Source organism: Ceratotherium simum, chromosome 4 (genome assembly GCF_057802395.1).
Source record: "Ceratotherium simum simum isolate JZ-2026a chromosome 4, ASM5780239v1, whole genome shotgun sequence".
Classification (NCBI taxonomy): Eukaryota; Metazoa; Chordata; class Mammalia; order Perissodactyla; family Rhinocerotidae; genus Ceratotherium; species Ceratotherium simum.
Genome location: NC_141903.1, coordinates 29,522,781 through 29,545,710, shown reverse-complemented (window position 1 = coordinate 29,545,710; position 22,930 = coordinate 29,522,781). Strand labels below are relative to the sequence as shown.

At 39.4% G+C, this 22,930-nt stretch overlaps 1 protein-coding gene across 2 annotated transcripts in view; it reads right to left on the bottom strand.

Annotated features, from left to right (window-relative positions):
* The window catches only part of JAKMIP2 (janus kinase and microtubule interacting protein 2), a 176,569-nt gene that overhangs the window by 9,928 nt on the left and 143,711 nt on the right, over positions 1-22,930 (bottom strand). Inside the window, exons 15-21 of one of the 2 annotated variants that reach the window (XM_004420005.3) lie at positions 22,026-22,079; positions 21,069-21,134; positions 16,204-16,272; positions 13,652-13,729; positions 11,501-11,704; positions 5,827-5,892; positions 2,126-2,196 (exon numbers count right to left, since the gene is read on the bottom strand). In XM_004420005.3, coding sequence (XP_004420062.1) covers positions 2,146-2,196; positions 5,827-5,892; positions 11,501-11,704; positions 13,652-13,729; positions 16,204-16,272; positions 21,069-21,134; positions 22,026-22,079 — 588 coding nt within the window. In that variant the 3' untranslated portion in view covers positions 2,126-2,145. The remainder of the gene's footprint in view (positions 1-2,125; positions 2,197-5,826; positions 5,893-11,500; positions 11,705-13,651; positions 13,730-16,203; positions 16,273-21,068; positions 21,135-22,025; positions 22,080-22,930) is intronic. The other variant, XM_087429595.1, reaches the window with a different exon arrangement.

Sequence of the window (22,930 nt, the reverse complement as noted above, 5' to 3'; positions counted from 1 at the left end):
TTTATTCAGCAGACAATTATTAAGTGTCAATTTGTGTGACTCTGGAGGAAAAGCAAGTCAAATCATGTATATCCCTCAAAGAATTATTAAAAATGGGAAAAGGTATAGAGACAAGCACACTGTAATTTCAAAACCCAATAGCTAAGACGTACTATACAAATAGAAGACATTTCTGATTGCTGATATATATGAACATAAATGATGTTTAACACACGAGAGAAATGCTCTCTTTCATTTGTGAGGCAGTATGGTGGTTAAAGTGGACTCTGGAGTAAGGCTGCCTGGGTACAAATACTAGTCCTGCCAATTGTAGCTGTGTGGTCTGGGGAAAGTCTCATGCTGCGGTTTCTCCAACTGTAAAAACAGGAATAAACACATCACCTATTTTATAGGGGCTTTTGTGAGGATTAATGTATCTACTGCTTAAAGAGCACCTGGCACGTAAGCGTTAGCCATTATTGATGTTAATGTTCAAATCTACTCATTTTCTAGCTAGTATTTATAAGGTTTGATTTTTCTCCCCTAAACCATTACGTAGTACTTGAGCCTCACAGAACTTTATTTGCTCTTTTTATTTATTTATTGTTCTTTGGGGGAAGGGCTGTTTGTTTTCTGATGCTCTGGCCATTTTGATCCTTTCCTGGAGAATCTCACCAGTTTGCCTTTAGATATTCTCATTCAATTTAAGAGACTCGGTCTTCTTCATTATGTGCCGCAAGGCTACCACCCTTCTTGCCAGACAAAGGCTAATTGTCAGTCTGAAAAGAAAGTCTTTTGGAAGAAAGAATATAGCCAGAGGGTTGGTTGTCTGAGGATATAAACTCTCTTGGCACATCTGCTTGACTCCCTCCTGGTGTCAGGTCATGCCAAAGCACTCTTGCTTGTCTGTTCCACATCCAGGTAACAGACTTGACACCGCGGAGAGAGAAAGTGTCTCCTCTCCATTTTTCAGCCTGCTATAGAAAATGTTAAATAACACGAGGTCCAGGAGAGATCCCTGCATAATACAACTTAATAGGGTAACTCAAGTTGACACAGACGATGATAAATGGATTTAGAATAGCAGCTAGCTAGCCCTTCCTCATTTTTGAACAGTGGTATTAAGATTTGTGGTTTCTCTACCTGGATAGACATGAGAAACACCTAGTATGCTTGTTAAAAAATATTGGGGGCCGGCCCGGTGGCACAAGCGGTTAAGTGCACGCGCTCCACTGTGGCGGCCCGGGGTTCGCCGGTTCAGATCCCGGGCGTGCACCGACGCACTACTTGGCAAGCCACATTGTGGCGGCGCCCCACAGAAAGTAGAGGAAGATGGAGTGGATGTTAGCCCAGGGCCAGTCTTCCTCAGCAAAAAAAAAAAAAAAAAAAGGAGGATTGGCAGATGTTAGCACAGGGCTGATCTCCTCACAATATATATATAAATCAATCCTTGCTCTTCACCTCTTCCACCCTCTATCTCACCTCCATCTCCTGTAATCTGATTATTGAGTCAGAAGGCCCTGGAATCTGTATTTTTAATAGCATTAGGAATCATTAAGAATTTTTATATATGTATTCATGGGACATGGACTTGATAATTTAGTAATAATAGGATTCTTCTTTTATTTTTTTCCCTAAATTCACATTGAAAATTATCTTATTTGAAAACAAGACCCAATTTCACTTAACAGCCCATTTTCCTGAGTTCTGATGAAGAGCGACTAGGAGAAAGGGTTAAAAAAAATCAGTCATTTTTAGTTTGTTAGATTTACAGAATCATAATTTTCACACTGGAAGAGATACTAAAAATATACTCATATTTCTTCACTTTGCAGATAAGGAAGCAACTCTTTCTGTGTAATGAGAGCCTACGATGAGACTACTGAGATCCATTGACGTTGTGATTTCCCAAAGCAATACCTTAACTAGGAAAAAAATTTTTGATTTCCATCATACTTCATGTTTGCATTATGTCTTTAATAATCACCCAAATAGATTGAATCTGTTTCTCATTTTATGGCATTTAAGCTAACCAAACCAAGTGTATTTATTTTCTTAAAACACGGGCATAGTAACTACTATATGCAGCATCCTTCACATCAAATACCTCTTAAAACCACATTTTGAGAATTAAATAGAATCTTACCTTTAAGAGGCACCTTGACATCAAGGCCATAGAATAAAGGCAAGAGAGAAGAACAAGAATAGAAACAGAAACTGCAGAAGAAAAAGAAGAAGATTACGTAAATCTGAATTTCTGTAGTGCCATTCAGGCAGTTCAAAACCTCAGCTTTCCCACATCGCTCAAGGCTGACCACTTCTCTCGTACACACCAAGTACATTTTGTTTAAAATAAACATACCTTTTATTTATCTGCTGGCACAGCAGTGCAATGAATAACCGGTGTTCAACTAACGTTGACATACACATTTTAGAATTCTGAGGGGGGTCTTACAGATAATTGGTCTAAGCTTCTAATTTTATAAGTGAGAAAAAAAGTACAGAGCAGTTTATCAATAGACTAATTTCACAGAATTTCATGGTATAGTGAAGCCTAGAGCCTAGAGCTCCTGAGTCCTACTCTATTATATATTACTGTCCCTACTTTTAATGTGTGGGAGGGTATTTCGAAAACACAAATTGATCAGAGCATATACTTAATCACTCAGTGCTATCATTGTTTGGTTAATGTGTTAGGTTTTAGGACTAAGGCACAGCAGAAAGAATATGTAGGGTGAACACGATCAATTATCCACAGTGGGACACTCCTGAGGGGGAAAGGGAACACTACTAGTAATTCCATCAGGGCCACAGGTACAAACTGTGCTGGATGAGGGAGGATGTGTGGTCACGCTCTTGGTATGAGATATGCTCATCCATCAGTGGACACTTTGGATAATGAATGCATGATGCTGTTCCAGCCTGTCCTGCTTCTGAGATAGATTTATCCTTATTTGACTCATAGAAGTTAAATGGACTCTGATTTGTCTCTTCACCAAGAACCTTCACTGGAGAAGCAGGTACTTGAACAGTTAAATAACTTGTGTAGCTCTGGTATACAACCAACCGTATACTAATTATAAAGGTCACAGATCAGGTCAGTTTTTTCAAATATCAATTTCCTTGGTGATTTATTCTTATAGAGTCACAAAGTCTTTTGCCTTGTTATCACACTTTAGGATCACTCTGTTGGATATGACATCTTTGAATAAGAGTAATGTATGGCATGGCATTCTCATATTGGGCATATTATTTGCATATGTCATTTAATGCCACTGCTTATCAGGCTCTTGTTTCACTATGGTGAAATTGTATGCACAAATTATATATATGGTGCTAAGAGCCATGTATTGGCGACTATTCTATGAATCTGAAAAGCAGAAACTCTGTCCTTTTTTTTCAGTCCTTGAAGATGGAGAGTGATATGATGGCACATGTAGCAGAAGAGGATGGAGAAGGAGAAAAATGGAAAGATTCTACCATTCCTATGAGAAGGTCAGATATCAACACTACCTCTCTGGGCATGAGGAGAACCCCATCACTCAGTCTGCAATGAGATTCTGAGTCTATGCAGTACGGTGGGCAGACTGTGGCACTCAAGAGCCAGACACTCTGACCTCTAGCCTTGATTTACCATGGACTGTCTATACGATCTTGGGAAAGCTGTTTAATCTCTCCCAGCTAAAAGGGGACTGTGATATCTGCTGTGTCTGTCTCATAGAAGAATTATGAGAATCAAATGAGACAATGAAAGTGCAAGTGCTTTGGATATGGTCAAGTGCTGCACATTTGAAGCGATTTTGCTATGTTCGTGGTTATCACCCGATTTATACCAACTGTGTGCATGGGAATTAGGAACAAAGAAGGAATACCGTATGCACCCTGACGCCATGTTCAAGTTCCACAAGGGAAAGAATGAAGAATATCTCTGACATAAGTGATCTTTAGCCTTTTTACTAGGCTTGTGGACGAGGAGAATTGAGGTCAAACGAATAGAAGGTGCGTTATAAACCTCACAGCTCATTCAAATCTCTAATCAGAAACCAACTGTATGGTTTGTGAAGCGGCTTAATTTACTATGATACATGGACTATGTTGCTTTGGTAGCTAAAGGACTCTTATTTCCTGTTAAGTATGTTACTCCATTATCATAAATATTTAGGAAGTTCAGATCCATGAAATGAGAAGTTCACACTAAATTCTGACAGTGAACATAATCTTAATCCCTCTCCTCCCAACACTTCTGTGGGGCTTATTAAGAGAATGGCTAGGGTGGTGACATTGATAGATATAAAAAATTCCGTTGTTTGTTTGTTTATTTTTCCTCAGTTGAATGAGAACTAAACTGAACTAAAGTTTCTGGAGCAGAACTGTCTTAACCATAACTTCCTCCTTGAGCCAGCCCCGGGACTGTTTATGAATTAGCAGAGAGAATGACTAGAGCCAAGAACTCGCCATTCAAAAATGTGGAACATGGAAGACATTAGGTATGTCCTTTCACAACCAGAGAAGCTGTGGAATAATCCTTCTGTGGGTATTCCTGCCCAACGCTGGGAAATTAGACTCGGTCTTTGATTCATGCACTTTACCTTTGCCTCATTCAGTTCTGCAGAACTAACTAGCAAACTTCTGAAATGAGGAAAATTTCAAATTTTGCATAAGATGTGTACTTTGTGTTTGGAAATTTTAAAAATTATACCTTTTTAATTTGACTGACGTTCTTAGTGTTTCCTAATTTTCACATAAGTGACCTCATTTGTTTCTCAGGGAACTCATGAGAGGAGGTGAGGGCTAGTGTTATAATCTCTATTTTATAGACGTGGCTTAGACACAGGGGGTGAAGTCACTTACCCAAGGTCAAATAAGTACCTGAAGACCCAGCCTACATAAGAAGCCCGGTGGCTGATGGTCTGGCTACTGGACCCTCCCAGCTCCCTCTGATCTCACATATATGGACAATTATAGAAACAATTTGGGATGAATCAAATTCTAACCATAGTCTCAGAAATGGGAGATGGTTTGCTATTTTCTTCTTGGGTGCCCATGGAAGACACTGCAAAACAACCATATTTTTTTGCAACACGGGGATTCAGGCAGTTACTTCCAGTCAATCAGACCGGAACTCCACAGAAAACCTCTGGCCATCCTTGCTGTGTTCCTCAGCAGGGTGCTCCTATCATCTTGGGCAGGATAATTCTATGTTGTGCAAGACTGTTTAACTCATTGCAGCTTGCTCAGCATCCCTGTCCGAGCCCTGTCCCTTCCCCCACCAAATGCCGTCTTTACGAACTACTATGCTTTACCACAAAAAAGTGCTGGCCGACTTGGAAGGAGCAGTTCCTCTTTTAGACCACTGGGCAAGTGACATGAGGGCATAATTATGTGTCAATCTACATTTCTGAACTTATTATTGAGGTGAAATTGCAGCACAAAGAAGAAAGGGCTTTTTATGAATAATAATGGGAAAGATTTTTTTTAAGGTGCTACAAAGATTTTAAAAAGAAAGAGCAAAGGAGAATAACAGAACTCAAATGAAACTTTTGGAAAGGAAACGAAGATGAGGAAGGGGAAAATGAAGTAAAAAAAAAAAAACCAAACACATATAGAAAAGAATAGGAATCAACAAAAAGGCAGAAATGTCAAGACTATAGGTTACTGAAGGCAGAAACTTTGCTGGAACCCTGGCGCCTGGCGGAGGGTGAAGTCTACATTTACTGTGACTACACCTGCCTGTGCAAGATACACAACAACTGAGAAGAAAGAAAGAACACACACAGTGAGTGAAATCGGTATTATTTTCTGATCAAAAAAATAAAAATAAAAATTGATATTAAATTTAACACATACCTTTTCTTCTAAGTCCTTTATTTGTCTTTTCTGGATGTCTGTTTTATCTTCTAAGTCACGAATTCTCTGAAGAAAGAAAAAAAAAAAAAACCAGAAAGTGTTAGTGGGCATTAAGTTGAACAGAAAAGATTGTTCACCAAGAACAATCAGAAAACAGAAACTTTCTATAAAAACATTAACATTAGCACTAGCAGCTGGAAACATCATAGATATGTTTTTCCATACCCAGAGGTTGTTGCATGTTTCAAAAATTACTGGTACTTGTGGTGGAAAATCATTGTCATTGATCATATTTAAAAAATATTTGCCACCTCTCTCTACCGGGCAATCCCTGCAGCTCCCTTCCCTTTGGGAGAAGTATAGTCCCTGCCCCTCTGTCCTTGGGCTTCGCCATGAGACCTGTTTTGCACAGTGGAATGTGCACTGCAGTGAGATGTGGGAATGCCACATCCTTGTAGAGACTGCAGTTAAGTCCCAGAACTAGTGAGCAAGAAACAAACTTTGCTGTAAACCATGTGGCTTGAGATTTTGGTTGTTTCTTACCACAGTAAAATATGGCTAAAGCTGACTCACACAAATATAAACAATCCCCCTGTTTTTTGTTACCCGTTCTTTTTAACCTTATTTCAACTCTGTTTTAGGATGGAATTTTCTCATAAAACACGACTGGCCAGTTCTCATAAAACAAAGGAGAGATTACACTTCAACAAAAATTCCAAGGAGGAAACTGATAAATTAGGGGAAAAAACCAAACATAACAAAAATAGCACAAGTAATCCTAAAGACAAAAAAGTTCCAGAACTGTCTTTGAACTTACCCATCAACTATATAACAAAATTCCAGTAATTTAAATAGCACAGATTTGAAATCAACATCACATAAACAATTATTTGCAAGTGCAACACAGTCTTCAAATTTCTCTCTGGTAATCTAAGGGCCTTTTATGTTCACAGCACATGGTCACACGGTGTAGGCTTGTTATTTAATGCCTCTTTAGGGAATAATTAGAAAATAGAGAATTGGAGTCTGAGAAGAAAACACTGGAAGCTAAACGGGGTGATAATATAGAAAGAGAGGTTTTTATAATGCCAGGTGGGGAGAAAAAAGGGAAGCTAGAACAAAGAATATCTGAACTTGGAAATCAGATCTCCCTCTCTCTAAAACAGTAGTTCTCAACTGGGGATGATTGTGCCCCCCAGGGGACATTTGGCAATGTCTGGACATTTTTAAAAGTTAGTTACTTAGTTTATTTTAAAGTGTACAATTGTGGTTTTAGTATATTTACAAAGTTGTGCAACCATCACGTCTATCTAATTGTCTGGACATTTTCGAATCACATTTGATCACTGTCACAACTTGGTGGGCGCAGGGGGTGGTTTCAACTAGCATCTAATGGGCAGAGATCAGGGATGCTGCTAACCATCCTACGATACACAGGACAGCCCACTATAATCACCTGGCCCAGAATGTCAGTAGTGCAGAGACTGAGAAATCCTGCTTTATAGGAAAGGGGCTGAGGTTTGTGCAGGAGAGGATGGTGTGTTTTGGTCAGAGACCACCAAGGCTGACCTTGAAATTATAAGACAACGAAGGCTGGAGAAGAAAATGGGATTGGAAAGCTGATGGTGTGTGTATAGTGTATGATTGTGTGATGTGTATATTTCCATAGTGCTGTTTATGCTCCCAAGCTACACAGCAAAAGATAAATTTGCTAGATATTTTCATCTTGAGTGTGCAAGTAATTCCTTGGTATGTCTACTGGATGTGGAGGCTGGTATTATAGCTATAAAATCATGGACACGTGAGATTATTGCAGTTTCTATTCAGCCATCAAGTCTGTGCTTGTTGGGTACCTTCTTACATGCTCAGGACTATGCTGGATGTAACAGAGAATACAGATAAGGCATCAATTAGTTCCTGATCTCAAAGAACTATCAGGTCCAGATGGGGAGACAAAATTTAAAACACGAACAGGGAAAAACGAATTAAGTAGAAAAGGTAAACAATGGGAAAACCATGTACAACTTCATCACCAATCTCTAATACCTAGTACAGTGTTTAGTACAAAGGAGCTGCCTATACATATTTATTAAATGAGTTAGTTACGCTACACCCTTAAAACTCGGAGACTGCCGAGATCATTTCACATTTCACTGCAACCGCATGCTTTGTTTCTTTTTCCTTCCCATCCACTTGCATCCAATCCGATAGGAAACACTGTCAGGTCCAAAACAGATCCCTTTTCTACCTAAGTTTAATCTCTATTGCCACCAAGTATACCAAGTCACTGTCGTCCCTCATCAGGACTGGTGTGATAGCTTACCGTTGGCTCTTGCTGTTTCTAATCTGGTCCATTCTACATCCGTGTATAGCAACTAGTGTGAATCTTTAAAATGTGAAATGATCTCAGCAGTCTCTGGGTTTTAAGGGTGAGGAAGAGAAAGAAGGGAGAGTTGGCCAAGTTGTGCTCAGAATAAAACCCAAATCCCTTCAAGGCCCTACATGATCTAGCCCTGTACCTCTCAACCTTCACCTCCTATCAACCTCACCTCGGCTCTGTGTGCTCCTGCCACATGGCCTCTCTGTTCCTTGAATATTCCAAACCTTCCCACAAGAGAGACTTAGCCCCTGCTCTCTCAATCTTCTGGGACACTTTGCCGAGATCTTTGTGTGGCTGGTTCCTTGGGTTTTAGATATCTTCAGAGAGGCCTGCTCTGACTAGCCAGTCTAAAGTGGCCAGTCCCATTCCCAAACTCACACACGTTGTATAATTTTCTTCCTAGCATTTATTGCTGCTCTCTGAAATTGCCTCTGTCATTGTTCATTTGTGTTGTTGCTTTGTCCCTCTTCATCTGTAGGACAGATGAGAGCAGTGACCTTTATATCTTTGTCCGCCACCACATTCCTAGCACCTGGTACAAGAAGGCCCTCAATAAATGGTTTTGAATGAGTGTATAACAGGATATGGAAAGCAGATCTTTCAGTAGTATGTGGTCCATTATTTTCATCAGGGAGAGCATCCTGAAGGACGTGGATCTTAGACTGGGACTGAAAAAATGAGAACATCTGGATAAATGCAGCAGACATGGAAGGGCATTTGAGGGTGAGTAATGATACAAACAAAGTCTTGGAGGTGGGAAGTCATGGCCCAAGAGGTATCAGCAAGAGTCCTGCATGAGTAGAGAGGAAGGTATGCTCTGGAGGTTTTTGGTGGGGAGGAGCAGCCAGCTCATGAAGGAATGGCGGGGCCTGCATAGGACTAGACTCAACTGGAAATGGGGATCATGGAGGCTTTTGAGGAAGAAGGTACCATCAGGAAAGCTGAGAAGAATCTGCAGTGACAGGTATGATGAACTGAAGAGAGGAGAGCTGTAAGTTGTCCCCATGGCGTACTGCATACAACTCTTTCATGCTACTTATCGAGATATCATAATCGTTTTTCTTTGTGTTAATCTCCTTTGTTTCCATCTATAGATCTAAGTTTTGTAAAGGCAGGTCCATGGTGAATTCTCTGTCTAGCATGGTATCTAATGCCTAGGAAGTGTGTTGAAACATCCGACTGAATAAATGCATAGATGATGGAGTTGGGTTACCTCAGAGGACGTGTGGCAGCACCTGGAAGCTGTTGCAGTAGTGAAAGGGCCTGCCTGTGCCTGGGGTAACAAGTGTGGACACACTGGACCAGCTTCAAAAACATTTCAGCGGAAATGCCAACTGGATTTAGTGCTACATTAACTGTTGGAGATAAAGGACAAAGAAGACTCAAGGGTTTCCTGCCTGAGAGCTTTGGGATATGGTAATTCTACTGACCAAGAAAGGCAGATGGGGAGAGAAGGGAGAAATAAGGATAAGAATGCATATTTATGTTTGTTTCATATGAGTTCACTCTGAAACATTCAAACAGAAACGTCTAATAAATGGTTAGTGATATACTCTAGAATTTAGACTAGATTACATGCTTATGCATGACAAATCCTGGCCAATGCCCTCTGGAATAAATCTCTCAAATCAAAGCTACTGGTTAACAGGGAAGAAGAAGAGTAAGAAATAACTAGAAAAGGCATATTCTAATAAACATCTGTTTGGGAGACAGAAATGTCAGTAGAACTCTGAGGCTTAGAAATGTAAGGTACCTATCAGACTGGATAACTTCAAACAAGCAATACCATCTCTTTGAGGAATGAAGTACCTTAGCTGATTACAGAGAGACTCAAAAGAGACGACAAGGTTTTAATTATAAATAAATTTAGATAACTATTTTCCATCTTAAAAATAAACACTTCTGTGGTTCCATAGTACAACTCCTGATTTGTTGAAATTAATTAAATGCTATTGCAGCATGAGAAATTTATGCAGGAGGCACTTTCATTCCCTGATAGAAAAGGATGTCTGCAGTAATACAATGATGCCATAGAGTTTATTATTAAAGGCTTTAAAAACTCTTTCCAGGGTCTAAGCCCAAACATTTGTGATGCAATCTGAAGGGGCACTGAAACAAACATGATGTGTTTATTATCTCTCAGACAAATGGCTCCAGAGTTCCCTGTTAACTTGAGTAATCTGTTAGCCTATAAAGATCCACAAAGCTCCTGGCTACAGCTGAAGTGTGTTCAATGTCATGTTGCCCATAAATTGGTGGCATAAAATAACCCCTGTTCCTTTTCCACTCATCTTGATCTCTGATGACCACATTACTTCTTGAATAGCCCATCTGGATTTTGTACCAGTTGCTTGCTACAGCTTCTGAGTACCAAAAACTACAGCCTGACACTTTCAATCTGGAATTCTTACGGAATCTGCCTTTTGACCAGGGCTCTCTAGTCCTCACCTTTCAAGCTACGACATGAACTAAGAGTTGGAATTAAGAATTTTGGCTAGCAATCAGTATTGGGTAACTCTTTTGATCCTTGCTGGTCTAGATGAATCATATAAATTATAGATGACTTAAGCTGCATAAGACAGTGTAGTGCAGTGGTTATGCACTCTGGCCTCGGGGTCAGGCCGACCTGGGTTGGAATCCTGGCTCTGTTGCTTACTATCTGTGTCATCCTGGGCAAATCACTTAAGCACTCTTATCTTCAGTATCACTATCACCTAAATTGGGATAATAAGAATACTTACCTTAGTGGGCTACTGTGAAGATTAAATGAAATGATGTCAGCGGAGCCCTGAGTTTAGTTCCTGACATACAGCAAATGCCAGGAAGTAAGCAGCAGCTTCCAGCCTTTATTGTTGTTGCTGTTTGTTCTGGGAATAAAGAGAAAGGCCCTTGTTCTCTTTCCCCCTGTTCAGATTATTTGATCAGGCTAGGTTATGGACTGGGATGAGTAACAGAGGGGAAGCATTATTTCTGCCCTGGAGAGAGTCCTAATTCCCTGCATAAGGGAGATAATCAGGCTCCAAGAAATTCAAAGGGTATTTCATGAAAAAGTAGTTGCAAAAATGTAGCAATATGCGATGCTTCTGAAACGCCAATTTTCTTAAGATTGGATCATTACAAAACTGTCATGCTATATTTGAGTGAAGATGGAAAACAACAGATATTTATTTTACTCTCTGAAAACAGCTAATATCTCCTGGGCTTCTCCATACCCATACTCAATACTATGTACTTAGTACTAAGTCCCATTTGCTTAGTACCAACTCTACACAGATGTAGTGACTCAGTCCTCACCTGATGGGCTTGCTGTAGGAGCTCCATTCTCTCCTGAAGAATCTGACAGTCATACTCTCTGCTCTTCCTCAGCATCTGCCGCCGTAACTTTTCTACTGCCGTCCTCAACTCCTCTTGCTGTTTTTCATTTAATAATTCACCAAACTTGATAACAGTTTCTTGCTGCAGAGCATTGTACAAAGTAGCTTCTAGTTCCTGGATCCTCTGGCAAATAGAATTGGAAAAGTCTAACCTTGTAACTTAGCATTTATGTGCGGTGTGTGAACATATACACACGTGTATATGGGGACGGATGTATTTATTTTTTACAGGATCATAACAATGAAATAAATTTCAAAGCTTATCTAACCTAACTAGCCTTTTGATAATCGCTTTTATAAGATTCCATAAGAGTCATCCAGCCAATATGTGAACTTCTCTGATGATGGGGAATTTGTTTTCTTTCTTGGGATCCTGTCCATTTCACATACCTTTCATTTTTAGAAAGTCCTTACTTTGTTATAATAACTGTACATTCTTCTATTCTCAAATGTAGCTGAGAATGTTTGTCCTCTCTTCCATTTGACAGCCCTTCAAATATTTAAAGAGATCTATCATGGTGGCCATACTTTTACAGATAAGTATTGTGAAGTGTTCTAAGCTGGAATAAAATACTTGAAATTGGAGATATATCTCATGCACAAAATGTCACCTCACTTTCACACGACACAGCTCTGTACTTAAAGATGGCCTTATGGTCTCTATATTTTTTCTTAAAATAAAAATTGGAAATATGATCTAAAAATAGCATACAGTCTTTGGAATTGGTCTGTTTTTTGAGTTTTACAGTTGCTCTGGCTATAAAATGCTTTCTTGAATCTTGCCCTTTTTTAGATGAAGCGTCTACTGCTGCTTATATCCCAGTTGGTTTTTTTTTGTATAACATGCTTCAGATACAGTTGCCAAAATCTATAATCTTCCCCCTTGTGACTTTGACAGAGGTGAATGGACATTTCCCGGTGAGGGATGCTTTCCTAGCTCTTGTTCTGGACTAAGCAGATCTCATCTTTTTAAAGTCAAATGTAGTTGTCTGAATGAGTACTCAGTCATGGCACACATAAGCACACAGCTTAATCTTATCATGTATTGGGAGAGAGGTAAGGATAAAAGGGTAAGAGGGGAGGGGAAAATCTCCTTCTTTATTCTCTAATTAGTGACCAACTCATTTTCTCCTTTCCCTATCAAGCGATGCTCAGAATCTCTTACTCATTTTGGAGGGGGAACACTATTTCATCTTTGTTACAAGCAGGGGCTAAGTGCTTCACTCGTTTCCCAAAAGTGACTCAGGCTGCTTCCAGGAAAGCATTATAAAAACCTCTACTAGCAACTCCGTGAAATGTTCCTCTTTCAAATTTTCTCTTTTTCTCTTGAGTCATTACTGTAAATTAATGAGGGGGTGGTGTTTGTGTACAAAAAGAAGAAATGTAAGCTCAGTCCAATATTAGGAATTATGCATTATGAATTTGGTACAGGGAAATGGATCAAATGTGCTCCCCAATCAGCATAATCTTCTGTGGAAGAGAAAAAGGCATGGCCCATTTACCGATACAGCCTGCCTTACTGTGGCTGGATTATAGTAGTTAAGGCTGCCATGTCTACAGTCAGATCGATACACTACCCGCTTACCAATATGGGCAGAGTTCTTTCACTCTCTAAGTTTTCATTTCCTCATAAGTAATATAGGAATAATAATATTACCTATACCTCAGACGGTTGTTGTCAGAAAGAAATGAATTAAAAATATACACAGCAAACGTTAAATACTTTATTATTCCATCACTAGATTAGGCTCCCAAACAACTGGATTTGATTTAAGAAAACTTCTCTTTAATCTACACTGCTATACAATCTTTCATTAAAATATTATATAGCGACATACATTTAATTTCTTAAAAATGAAGTATAATGAAATATTAAGTATTATAGGAATATTGCAACAGCAAAGAGCTAGGGATATATTTGTTCTAAAATTAGAACTGGAAACCACTGGATAAATGAGCTGCATGTTTTGGTCTATTCAAGTACACGGCCTGACAACTTAAATAGGATGCTTTACTCGATAGAATAAAATTGTAAACACTCTTGAGTGTCCTGACTGCTTGTTGTACCTACCATATATGCTTGGTCGAGCGCTTGTTTCCGGTAGTCTAGTTCTTCCTCCAGATAGCCTTTTATTTTGCAGAATTGTTCCTACAAAAAAGGGCCATATTGATAAATAGAGTCAGCTTGGTTAACAAGGAAGTGATATATAAATTGCATTGATCAATGTTTTCTCTAATTCTACCACGAGATAAATCACTGTTTGTAGGATCATAGATTTTGTCTGTTAGGGAAATAGTTCACCTTTCATAGTCTCACATAGGGAATGTGAAAATCAATGGGAAGACGCATAAAAGATATAATGAACAGTCCACATGGAATTCTTTTTTTGTGTGTGTGAGGAAGATCAGCCCTGAGCTAACATCCATGCCAGTCCTCCTCTTTTTGCTGAGGAAGACTGGCCCTGGGCTAACATCTGTGCCCATCTTCCTCCACTTTATATGGGACGCCACCACAGCATGGCCTGACAAGCGGTACATGAGTGCGCACCTGGGATCCAAACCCGGGCCGCCAGCAGCGGAGTGCATGCACTTAACCACTACACCACGGGGCTGGCCCCCACATGGAATTCTTTAAAAGATTTTTATGCCAATCCATGAGTATGTGATTAAGATAGCTTTGCCAAGGTAAGTGTTAACTAGTAAGTGTATCTGTGCAAATATATTGTGACAATATATTTTTATAAGAATGTTATGAAACGTGATATGGCAGAGTTGTATAATAAAAAACTTAACTTACTCAAAGTTATCTGTGTACAATTAGCAAACACAAAAATAGATGACAATTTAGAGAGTGGGGGCGATTCCACCCACAGTGCCACTTAATGAGTGTCTGCTTGTGCCACAAAGCCAGTGTGAGCTGGGAGACTTAAATCTGATGTTCCCTTGCTTGTCCTCAGTTTCTGTGTGCCTCTCATATTGCGAGCATCTTGCCATTAGCATTTTAAAATATATCTGTGTGTACAACATAGCCCCAAGTACAGCCAATTATTTCTTTGTGTGCTTAACTGAAGGAACAAGGACATCTTCCAGAGCTGGAGAACTTGATTGCATCGACTTCTGAGAGACTATATGTCTACATCAGTAATAAAATTGCTTGTGATTTTCCTAATGGTATGTACCTAGTCTGGTACAGGCTGATTGCACAATTAATATTTGTGCATTTAAAGAGTTTTCAAGGGTATTTGAACATGAACAGTTCTTGTTACACGCTTTGACTTCAGAGCCTAACCTCTTGGTAAAATGTCAACCCTGTGTAAAATATAAGCAAATGATGTGTATATAAGTTGTCATATGCTATATAAATGCAAGTTGTTGTTCTTAGGACTGCAAGGAGTTCTATAGGATTCCTAACCTGACAGGAATTACTACCTGTTTATTAGTAATAATAACATTAATGACAGTGCAGTTATAAAATTCTATGTATTGCTATAAGTTAATAATGACTAATTCTTAGGCTTGGGGATTTAAAAAAAATTTTTTTAATTGTGGTAAAATACATACAACATAAAATTTACCATCTTAACCATTTTTAAGTGTACAGTTCAGTAGTCTTAAGTATATTCCCATTGTTATGCAACCAATCTCCAGAACTCTTTTCATTTTGCAAAACTGAAACTCTATATCCATTAAAGAACAACTCCCCATTTTGTCCTCCTCTGAGCCCCGGATGACTACCATTCTATTTTCTGTTTTCATGAGCTTGACTACTAGACTCGAGATACCTTATATAAGTGGAATCATACAGTATTTGTCTTTTTGTGACTGGCTTATTTCACTTAGCATAATATGTCCCCAAGGTCCATCAATGTTGTAGCATGTGTCAAGAATTTCCTTCCTTTTTCAAGGCTGAATAATATTGCATTGTATGTATAGACCACATTTTGCTTGCTTATCCATTCATCCATTGATAGACACTTGGGTTGCTTCCACATTTAAACTATTGTGAATAATGCTGCTTTGAACATGGGTGTACAAACATCTCTTTGAGACCCTGCTTTCAATGATTTGGGGTATATACACAAGTGGTATTGCTGGATCATATGTTCATTCTATTTGGAATTTTTTGAGAACTGTCATACTGTTCTCCATAGTGGCTGCATACCATTCTACCTTCCCATCAATAGTGCACAAGGGTTCCACTTTCTCTATACCCTCACCAACACTTGTTATTTTCTTTTTTTTTTTTTTTGATAGTAGCCATCCTACTAGGCACGAGATAGCCTGGGAATTTTTAAAATCAGTGTTACACCCATCATTTCTGTAACTTTTACTATAATTATATATGGTAGAAAAATTATTTAGCCCAAGAAAGAAAACACCTAACTGAATTTTCCACAGCATGAGTTTTGGAAATACTACAAAAATACAACATGATACTTTTGCAGACTACAACTTGAAATTTTGAATAATACTTCTGGGAATTTTGTTCCACAGTCTGTATTCAAAATAATGGGAAGGCTACAAATTTTCATCAGTGCCAGATAAAACTGGTAGAAAACTGTTGTTTTCCATTTGCCTTGTCAATTTTTCTTCATTTTTATGATACCTCATCTTTGTACTCACCATGTCACTTTCCAATTCCATCATTTTCTGATGCAGGGCAGCCTCTGCTCCTTCGATTTGCTGGATCCACTAAGGGGTAAACAAGACAGAAATGTCTGATATGATTGCTTGATATGGTGCATATGTGCTGTCTCCTGAGGTGCTCAGTCTCTTCCCCTTATAGCTCAAGAAGCAGACTGAGAACTGAAATGAAAACTCGGTGCCTTTTATCTCTTAGTTCAGAAACAAGACTATGGTTTTCTAATCATTCATTCATTTATTCAACAAATGCCTTCATGATGTCTACCATGTGTCAGGCGATGTGCTAGAATACGACCAACACAAAATTTTTTGTCCTCAGTGATGGACACCATGGGAGGCTTTCTTAGAAGTGACAATTGCACTGGAGTCTCAAGAATGAGTCAGATGATTAGGTAAAAGCGAGGGGCAAGTTCCAAGCAGAAGGGATGTCCAATTGTCCATGGTTGTAAGGGGCATAGTGAAACAAGAAGCCCAGGTGAGACGGGAGAAATGGCAATTTTCAGTATAAAACTCATAACAGCTCAGTGTTGAAGAATCATTTTTGTTGAGTGGAGACATTTTAAATCACATGAGAACTTACTTTTCCTAACACTTGGAATACATCGTTCTGCTATATGGCATTGATCAACACCCTGAATGAATTTAGACTTTGAATATTATGGTGTGAGCCTACCAGATGTATGGGTTAATAGAACAAATTATTATAATGAGTCTCTACCAAGTCAAACACCAGCTTATCCCTTACGGAGGCAATGCGGCATAGTAATTAAGTGTGTGGGTTCTAGAGGCAAACTACATTGGGTTTAATTCCAATCTAGCTTCTCATGGCTGTGTGGCCTTGAAAGGTTACCTGATTTCTCTAAGACTCAACTTTCTTATCTGTAAAATGAGATTAATGTGAAGAGTACAGGATGTATTTCATGTAAGGCACTATTCACAGCATGTTGCATGTACTAGGTACCCAATAAATTCTAGTTTTTGGTTAACATTTATTCTTGTACTTCTGTATGATTGGAAATGTGCCCCATTACAGCTATTTCTTTTTAGTTTGTCTGTGATAAATTATGTGGTACACTGAGCATTTTTCTATATACTGGAGCCTTCACATTCATGTCCAACAACCCCTCGGCTGTAGGGAACATGGGGAAAGAAAAAAGGCATGGAGAAACTCAAAAGGATCTAATTTCTCAGTTCTTGTCCATACACACGGCTTCCCCCAAAACAAATTTCAGTCAAAAGTCATGGGTTTCTTGTAAACAGCCTCATATTGCTATTGCATATTGTCAAGCTTTATTAAAATTCTTCCTCTTGTTCGCTGCCAGTTTGTCAGTGAGAAAAAAATTCTTTCGTAAATCATGTTTTAAAGAGTACTGTGAATTGTGAAGTAGTTCAGTCATGGGCTTTAGATAAAGATTTGCGTGTTGGCTCCTGCTCCTTACTACTTGTGTGACATGTGACAAGTCACTGAATAGTCCATGCCTCAGTTTCCTCTTGTGTAAAATAAAAACAGTGGATGAAAATAGGATGGTTGTGAGGAACAATGAGATAATACACATACAGTATTGAGTGCAGTACCTGGCCCATAATATGTTGTCAGTTAAGGTCACTGCTATTATTATTATTATTAATACAAAGTCACAATGGGATTTGCTTGTTGGAAATTTGTCTAGGCTCATTCTCCGGCTAAGGATCACACTCCCATATAGTAGTGTGCTACTCAAATCTGTAGTTGCAGAAAATTCAAGGTTGACATTTAGAATTACTAGGAGGTAGAAATGTTTATCTGTGAATCCCAAAGGAAGCAGGTGACTTTAACCTGTGAATGGCAAAGATCTGCACAAAAGGCAACTGCACAGATCACGAGCACCACAAGGACAGGCTCGTGTCTTATTTATCTGGTTCCTCACTTTCTACCACAGTGCCAAACACATAGTCACCACCCTGTGATTGTTCAACTGAACCTCCGACACCTGTCTTGCAAAGGAGGTAAGTGGAAGCATGGGCTAATTCACCAAAGCTCTAAAAAACCAACTCCTACATGCTCTGCATCGGGTACTTCCTGCTTTTAATAGGATGCTTGAGGGGAAGTTTGGTGCAGTGGTTAGGAAGATCATGGCCTCTGGAAACAGACTGCTTGAGTGTGAATCCCGACTTCATCGTGTTCCAGCTGTGTGACTTGGGCAGTTACCTACCTTCTCTGTGCCTCTGATTCCTCACGTGTGAAATGAGGATAACAGTAGTACCAGGACTTGGGCAATTAGGACAATGCCATGCTCAAAAGAAGCACTATGCAAGTGTTAGTTACGACCAAGTTCAAGCTGCATACCACCACACAGGGCAGGAAATGGAAGTTTTTCTTCCATCAAAGTAAATGTGAGGCACACAAGACCTATTTTTCCTTTTCCTTTTCCTTTCCTTCCCTTTCATAGAATAGGTCCAAGTTTTCTTTATATCCCTAAACTAAGGTGAGTTGTCTTACAATAAAGAATCACGACTCATGACTCCAACTAAATGAGACACTCTGGCTATCATTGCCGAATAAATATAGTGGAACCGGTGGTGCAGACAGTGTTTCCTTCATCTTTGTGTCGTGGGAACAGTGTCTTGTAGACATTCAAAAATTCATTCAGTCCTTCAGTAAACATTTATTGATCACCTGTTAGATGTGCTGGACTGGTGTGAAAAGCTGGGGAAACCAAAGGGGGAAAAGAGATACCACATTCGCCCTCGTGGAGCTTAGAGTCTAGTGGACCAAAGAAAATAGGCAGTTGCATTATAGTTGTTAAAAGCCATGATAGCAGAAGCACAGGTCAGTGGGAACACAGAGAAAGAACACCCACCTGGGCTTGGGTGAACACTAAGGCTTCCCCGTGTATGGGGGTGTCCAACGATTAAGATTTAGCCAGACAAAAGTAGAAAGGGAAGAAGATAATATCTTCTAGGCAAAGAGAACAGTGTAAAGGACCAAGGAATGCAAATAGAGGTAGAGAGAGAGAGAGGCGATTGGGGCCCCAAAGGATTTGTATATGGTTGGACCTGAGCTAGTGACCAAGGAAGGAAGTGGGGTACTAGAGAAGTAGGAAAGGGCCAGATCCCAGGGGGCCTCTTGCCAAGTTCTGGATTCTGGACCTTATGTTGAGGACAGTGTGGTGCTGTTAATTGGCTGGGAGGATGAGAGGGAAAGCAATAAGGTCTGTAATTAAATTGTGAACGAAGTAAGTTTTTATAAGAGCAAATCCTAGATATCATTTCACAGGTAAATACTTCAATATGCATCCCTAACAGATAAGACCTTTTTTAAAAAAACATAACCACAAGACCATTTCCACACCTTGCAAAATTAACATTAATTCCTTTTGTCATCTGATACCTGGTCCATATTAAAATTTCCCCAATTGTCAGCAAAATGTCCTTTTTTTTTTTCACACTTGGTTTGCTTGAATCAGGATGCAAAACAGGATCATTTCTTTTTGTGTGTGTGTGAGGAAGATCAGCCCTGAGCTAACATCTGATGCCAATTCTCCTCTTTTTTCTGAGGAAGACTGGCCCTGAGCTAACATCGTGCCCATCTTCCTCTACTTTATATGGGACGCCACCACAGCATGGCTCGACAAGCTGTGCATTGGTGCACGCCTGGGATCTGAACTGGTGAACCCTGGGCCACTGCAGTGGAGCACGTGGACTTAACTGCTTGCGCCACCGGGCCGGCCCCCAGGATCATTTCAATATTTCTTAAACCTTTTTATTTTATAGCAGTCCTTCCCTTTCCCTCTGCCTTTTTTTTTTTTTTTTTATGTCATTGCTTTGTTTGAGTAACTTAACTGGGTCATTTGACCTACAGAATTCCCTCATTTCAGATTGGAGTAAGCTGACTGCTTGCTCATGGTTTCATTTACTTTATAACAATCTTTTTACACATTTAGGAATTAAGACAGCATCTCAAGGAACCTATACAGTTCTCATTTTATCCAGCCACGTAAACATGACTCTCAACTATGCACCGCTCTTCAAGGCACCATGAATACCGCCAGTTAGCTGGCTCCTCCCCTCGGCTCTTTCCTCTCCTCTCTCTCTTCCTGCCATTTACCAGGTTTAGACGCAAGGGGGCCAGAGCACACTCAGTGCTGCCCTTCTGACAGTCTAGGTTGGGCTTTCTGAATGAGACTGCAGTGAGCCACACCGATGTTACAGAAACAGATGGAACAATGGTATGTACACACCCAAGGAAAGCCTATAAAAGAGTCACGTTCCGGTTTACCACCTCTTAACAAAATCCTTCTTTATTGGCCTCCCAGCTTGGTAGGGATTGCCTAAATAATGTAATTCAGAAGGTTTTTCATTTTTTAAGAATTATATTTTTAAGAGACTTCAGGGGCTGGCCCGGTGGTGCAAACGGTTAAGTGCGCGCGCTCCGCTGCGGCGGCCCGGGGTTCGCCGGTTCGGATCCTGGGCACACACCGCTGCACCGCTTGTCCAGCCATGCTGTGGCAGCGTCCCATATAAAGTAGAGGAAGAGGGGCATGGATGTAGCCCAGGGCCAGTCTTCCTCAGCAAAAAAAGAGGAGGATTGGCAGATGTTAGCTCAGGGCAGATCTTCCTCACAAAAAAAAATAAAATAAAAAAAGAGACTTCAAAGCAAGAACTATCCACCCACCCCAAATCAGTGTGTAGATTTTTCTTTTGTGTGTTCTCATTCTATCTGGGTTGTATCACACTGAAAAATAAAATATTTATTAGGTATTCAAGAACGCAGTCATGTGCAAAGAGAATGTCCTTCAACGCTACCCTGCCCTTCAGATGTTAAGCCAGACACAGATGATTTGAATGTTAGTACAACTTATTACCTTCTCTGCCAGGGACAGCACAGTGCTGGCCTGAATTATGGCCACTTGTTCTTCATTTCTCAAATTCTGTGAAGAAAGAAAGAAAGAAAATAAGCTAAGGACATTCATGATACTTACACTATCAGAAAATACTGCCTAAATTTCTGCCATAGACACTACTGCATACGCATGCATGTAACCTTAGCAAATGTTCAATTCTATTTAGTAATAATTCTTCAAAATTATTCTTCAAAATATTCAAAACCAGTAAAAAGTACATTGTGATTTTTTTAAATCTCTCTCTAATACTAACTTGATTTTATGTTTTGCTGTAAGCATACTTCATTAACAGTCATGTTATGAGAAAAGCAGAAACAAAATGAAATAAGGAGTAATCTCTTCATAGCAGTTTGATATGATTTAATTGATTGTGTTCTCTCTTTGGATCATTTTCCAAGGGAAAAAATGGTGTGACCCGTTCAACCTACATGCATCATTCATCTAGTATCTCAATGAATGTTCCTCCCACTGAATTAATATGCCTTGACCCTGCCTGGAAGATGTTTTTAGAAAGAAAAGGGATTATAGTTTCCTGGTCCATTTTTATGGGGCTGCCACCAACCCTACTATTTAGCAGCATTTGCAACTGCATGACTGATTAATTTCACGCTAGATGCCTCCAAGCAACAGTCAGAAGGTAATTAGCTTTAATCACAGCAGATGTGGTTGGCATTCAAACCTGAAACCTGCCCATGAATAGCACTTGACCACTTTCCATTTCTGCCACTACCTTCCAGAGATCCTTACAACCACTGAGCGAGGTTGTTTGATAAACTGGTGATTCTCTGGGAGCTACATCCTTAAGTGAACATGGAGTCTCACTTGATATTTTTTTATACATGATGCACTGGCAAGTATTTCTTGCTTCTCTTTAGGCAAATTCATATCTCTACTGTACTTAATGGATTCATTACTTACCCCATTATCACCTAAGATGTCAAGCTGTTTTATGAGATCAGGGATGTTCACATCCTGCAAAATCAAGGAAATACATTCAAGTCAAAGACACAAACGTGGCTTACCATTCTATCAGTGCCTGACCCTTAAGTTAGAGAAGACATTTTAAGGCTTGTACTTCCTTGGGTTGTTTTCAGTCAGGCAACACCTGATTTTACATTTCCACCCTGCTCTTATAAGCTGTGTGAACCTAGGAAAACTACTTAACAGTTCATTCTCCATTTTGCCAATTGCCAAATGAAGATAAGATATACCTCCTTCACAGGTGAATGTTGAGAATAAAGAGACTGTATATGAAAGAGTCTAGGATGTACTAAGGACTTGGAATTTTCTCCTTAACTTTTTTTCTTACAATTTTCAAAAATTTTTTCAATGATGATAGATTTCAGGTATGAAGAAAAGTAACAGGTAATTAATATAAATAATCAACCAATTTCATTCTAATTAATAGAATTTTGACCTGGTGAGATTTTGACTGCCACATAGAAATGATAGTGCAGTTTCATTTTTTGTGTCTAGCATTAATTTCATCCTATGGAAAACAGCTGATTTTCATTATATTCCTTGAGTCAGTTTGAAGCAGCTGAACTCCATTTGAAAGAGTTCCCTTGGATATAAATTACATCCATTGGATTAGGTTGTTTGTGATTTATCTAGGAAAAAGCATCTAAAGTAAAGTGCTTTTCATTTAATTAGAGTTGAATCAAAAAATTGCTTTGGTTTACAAATTTTCCTGCAACCCAGGAAGGCCAGAGATTTAAACACCATGAGAGTGATGTAAGATGGAAGACAAGGAAGCACAATTTTACTACCTAATCGTCCCCCCACTTTTCACCTCATTAGTACCACCTTCTCCTCTCACTTAT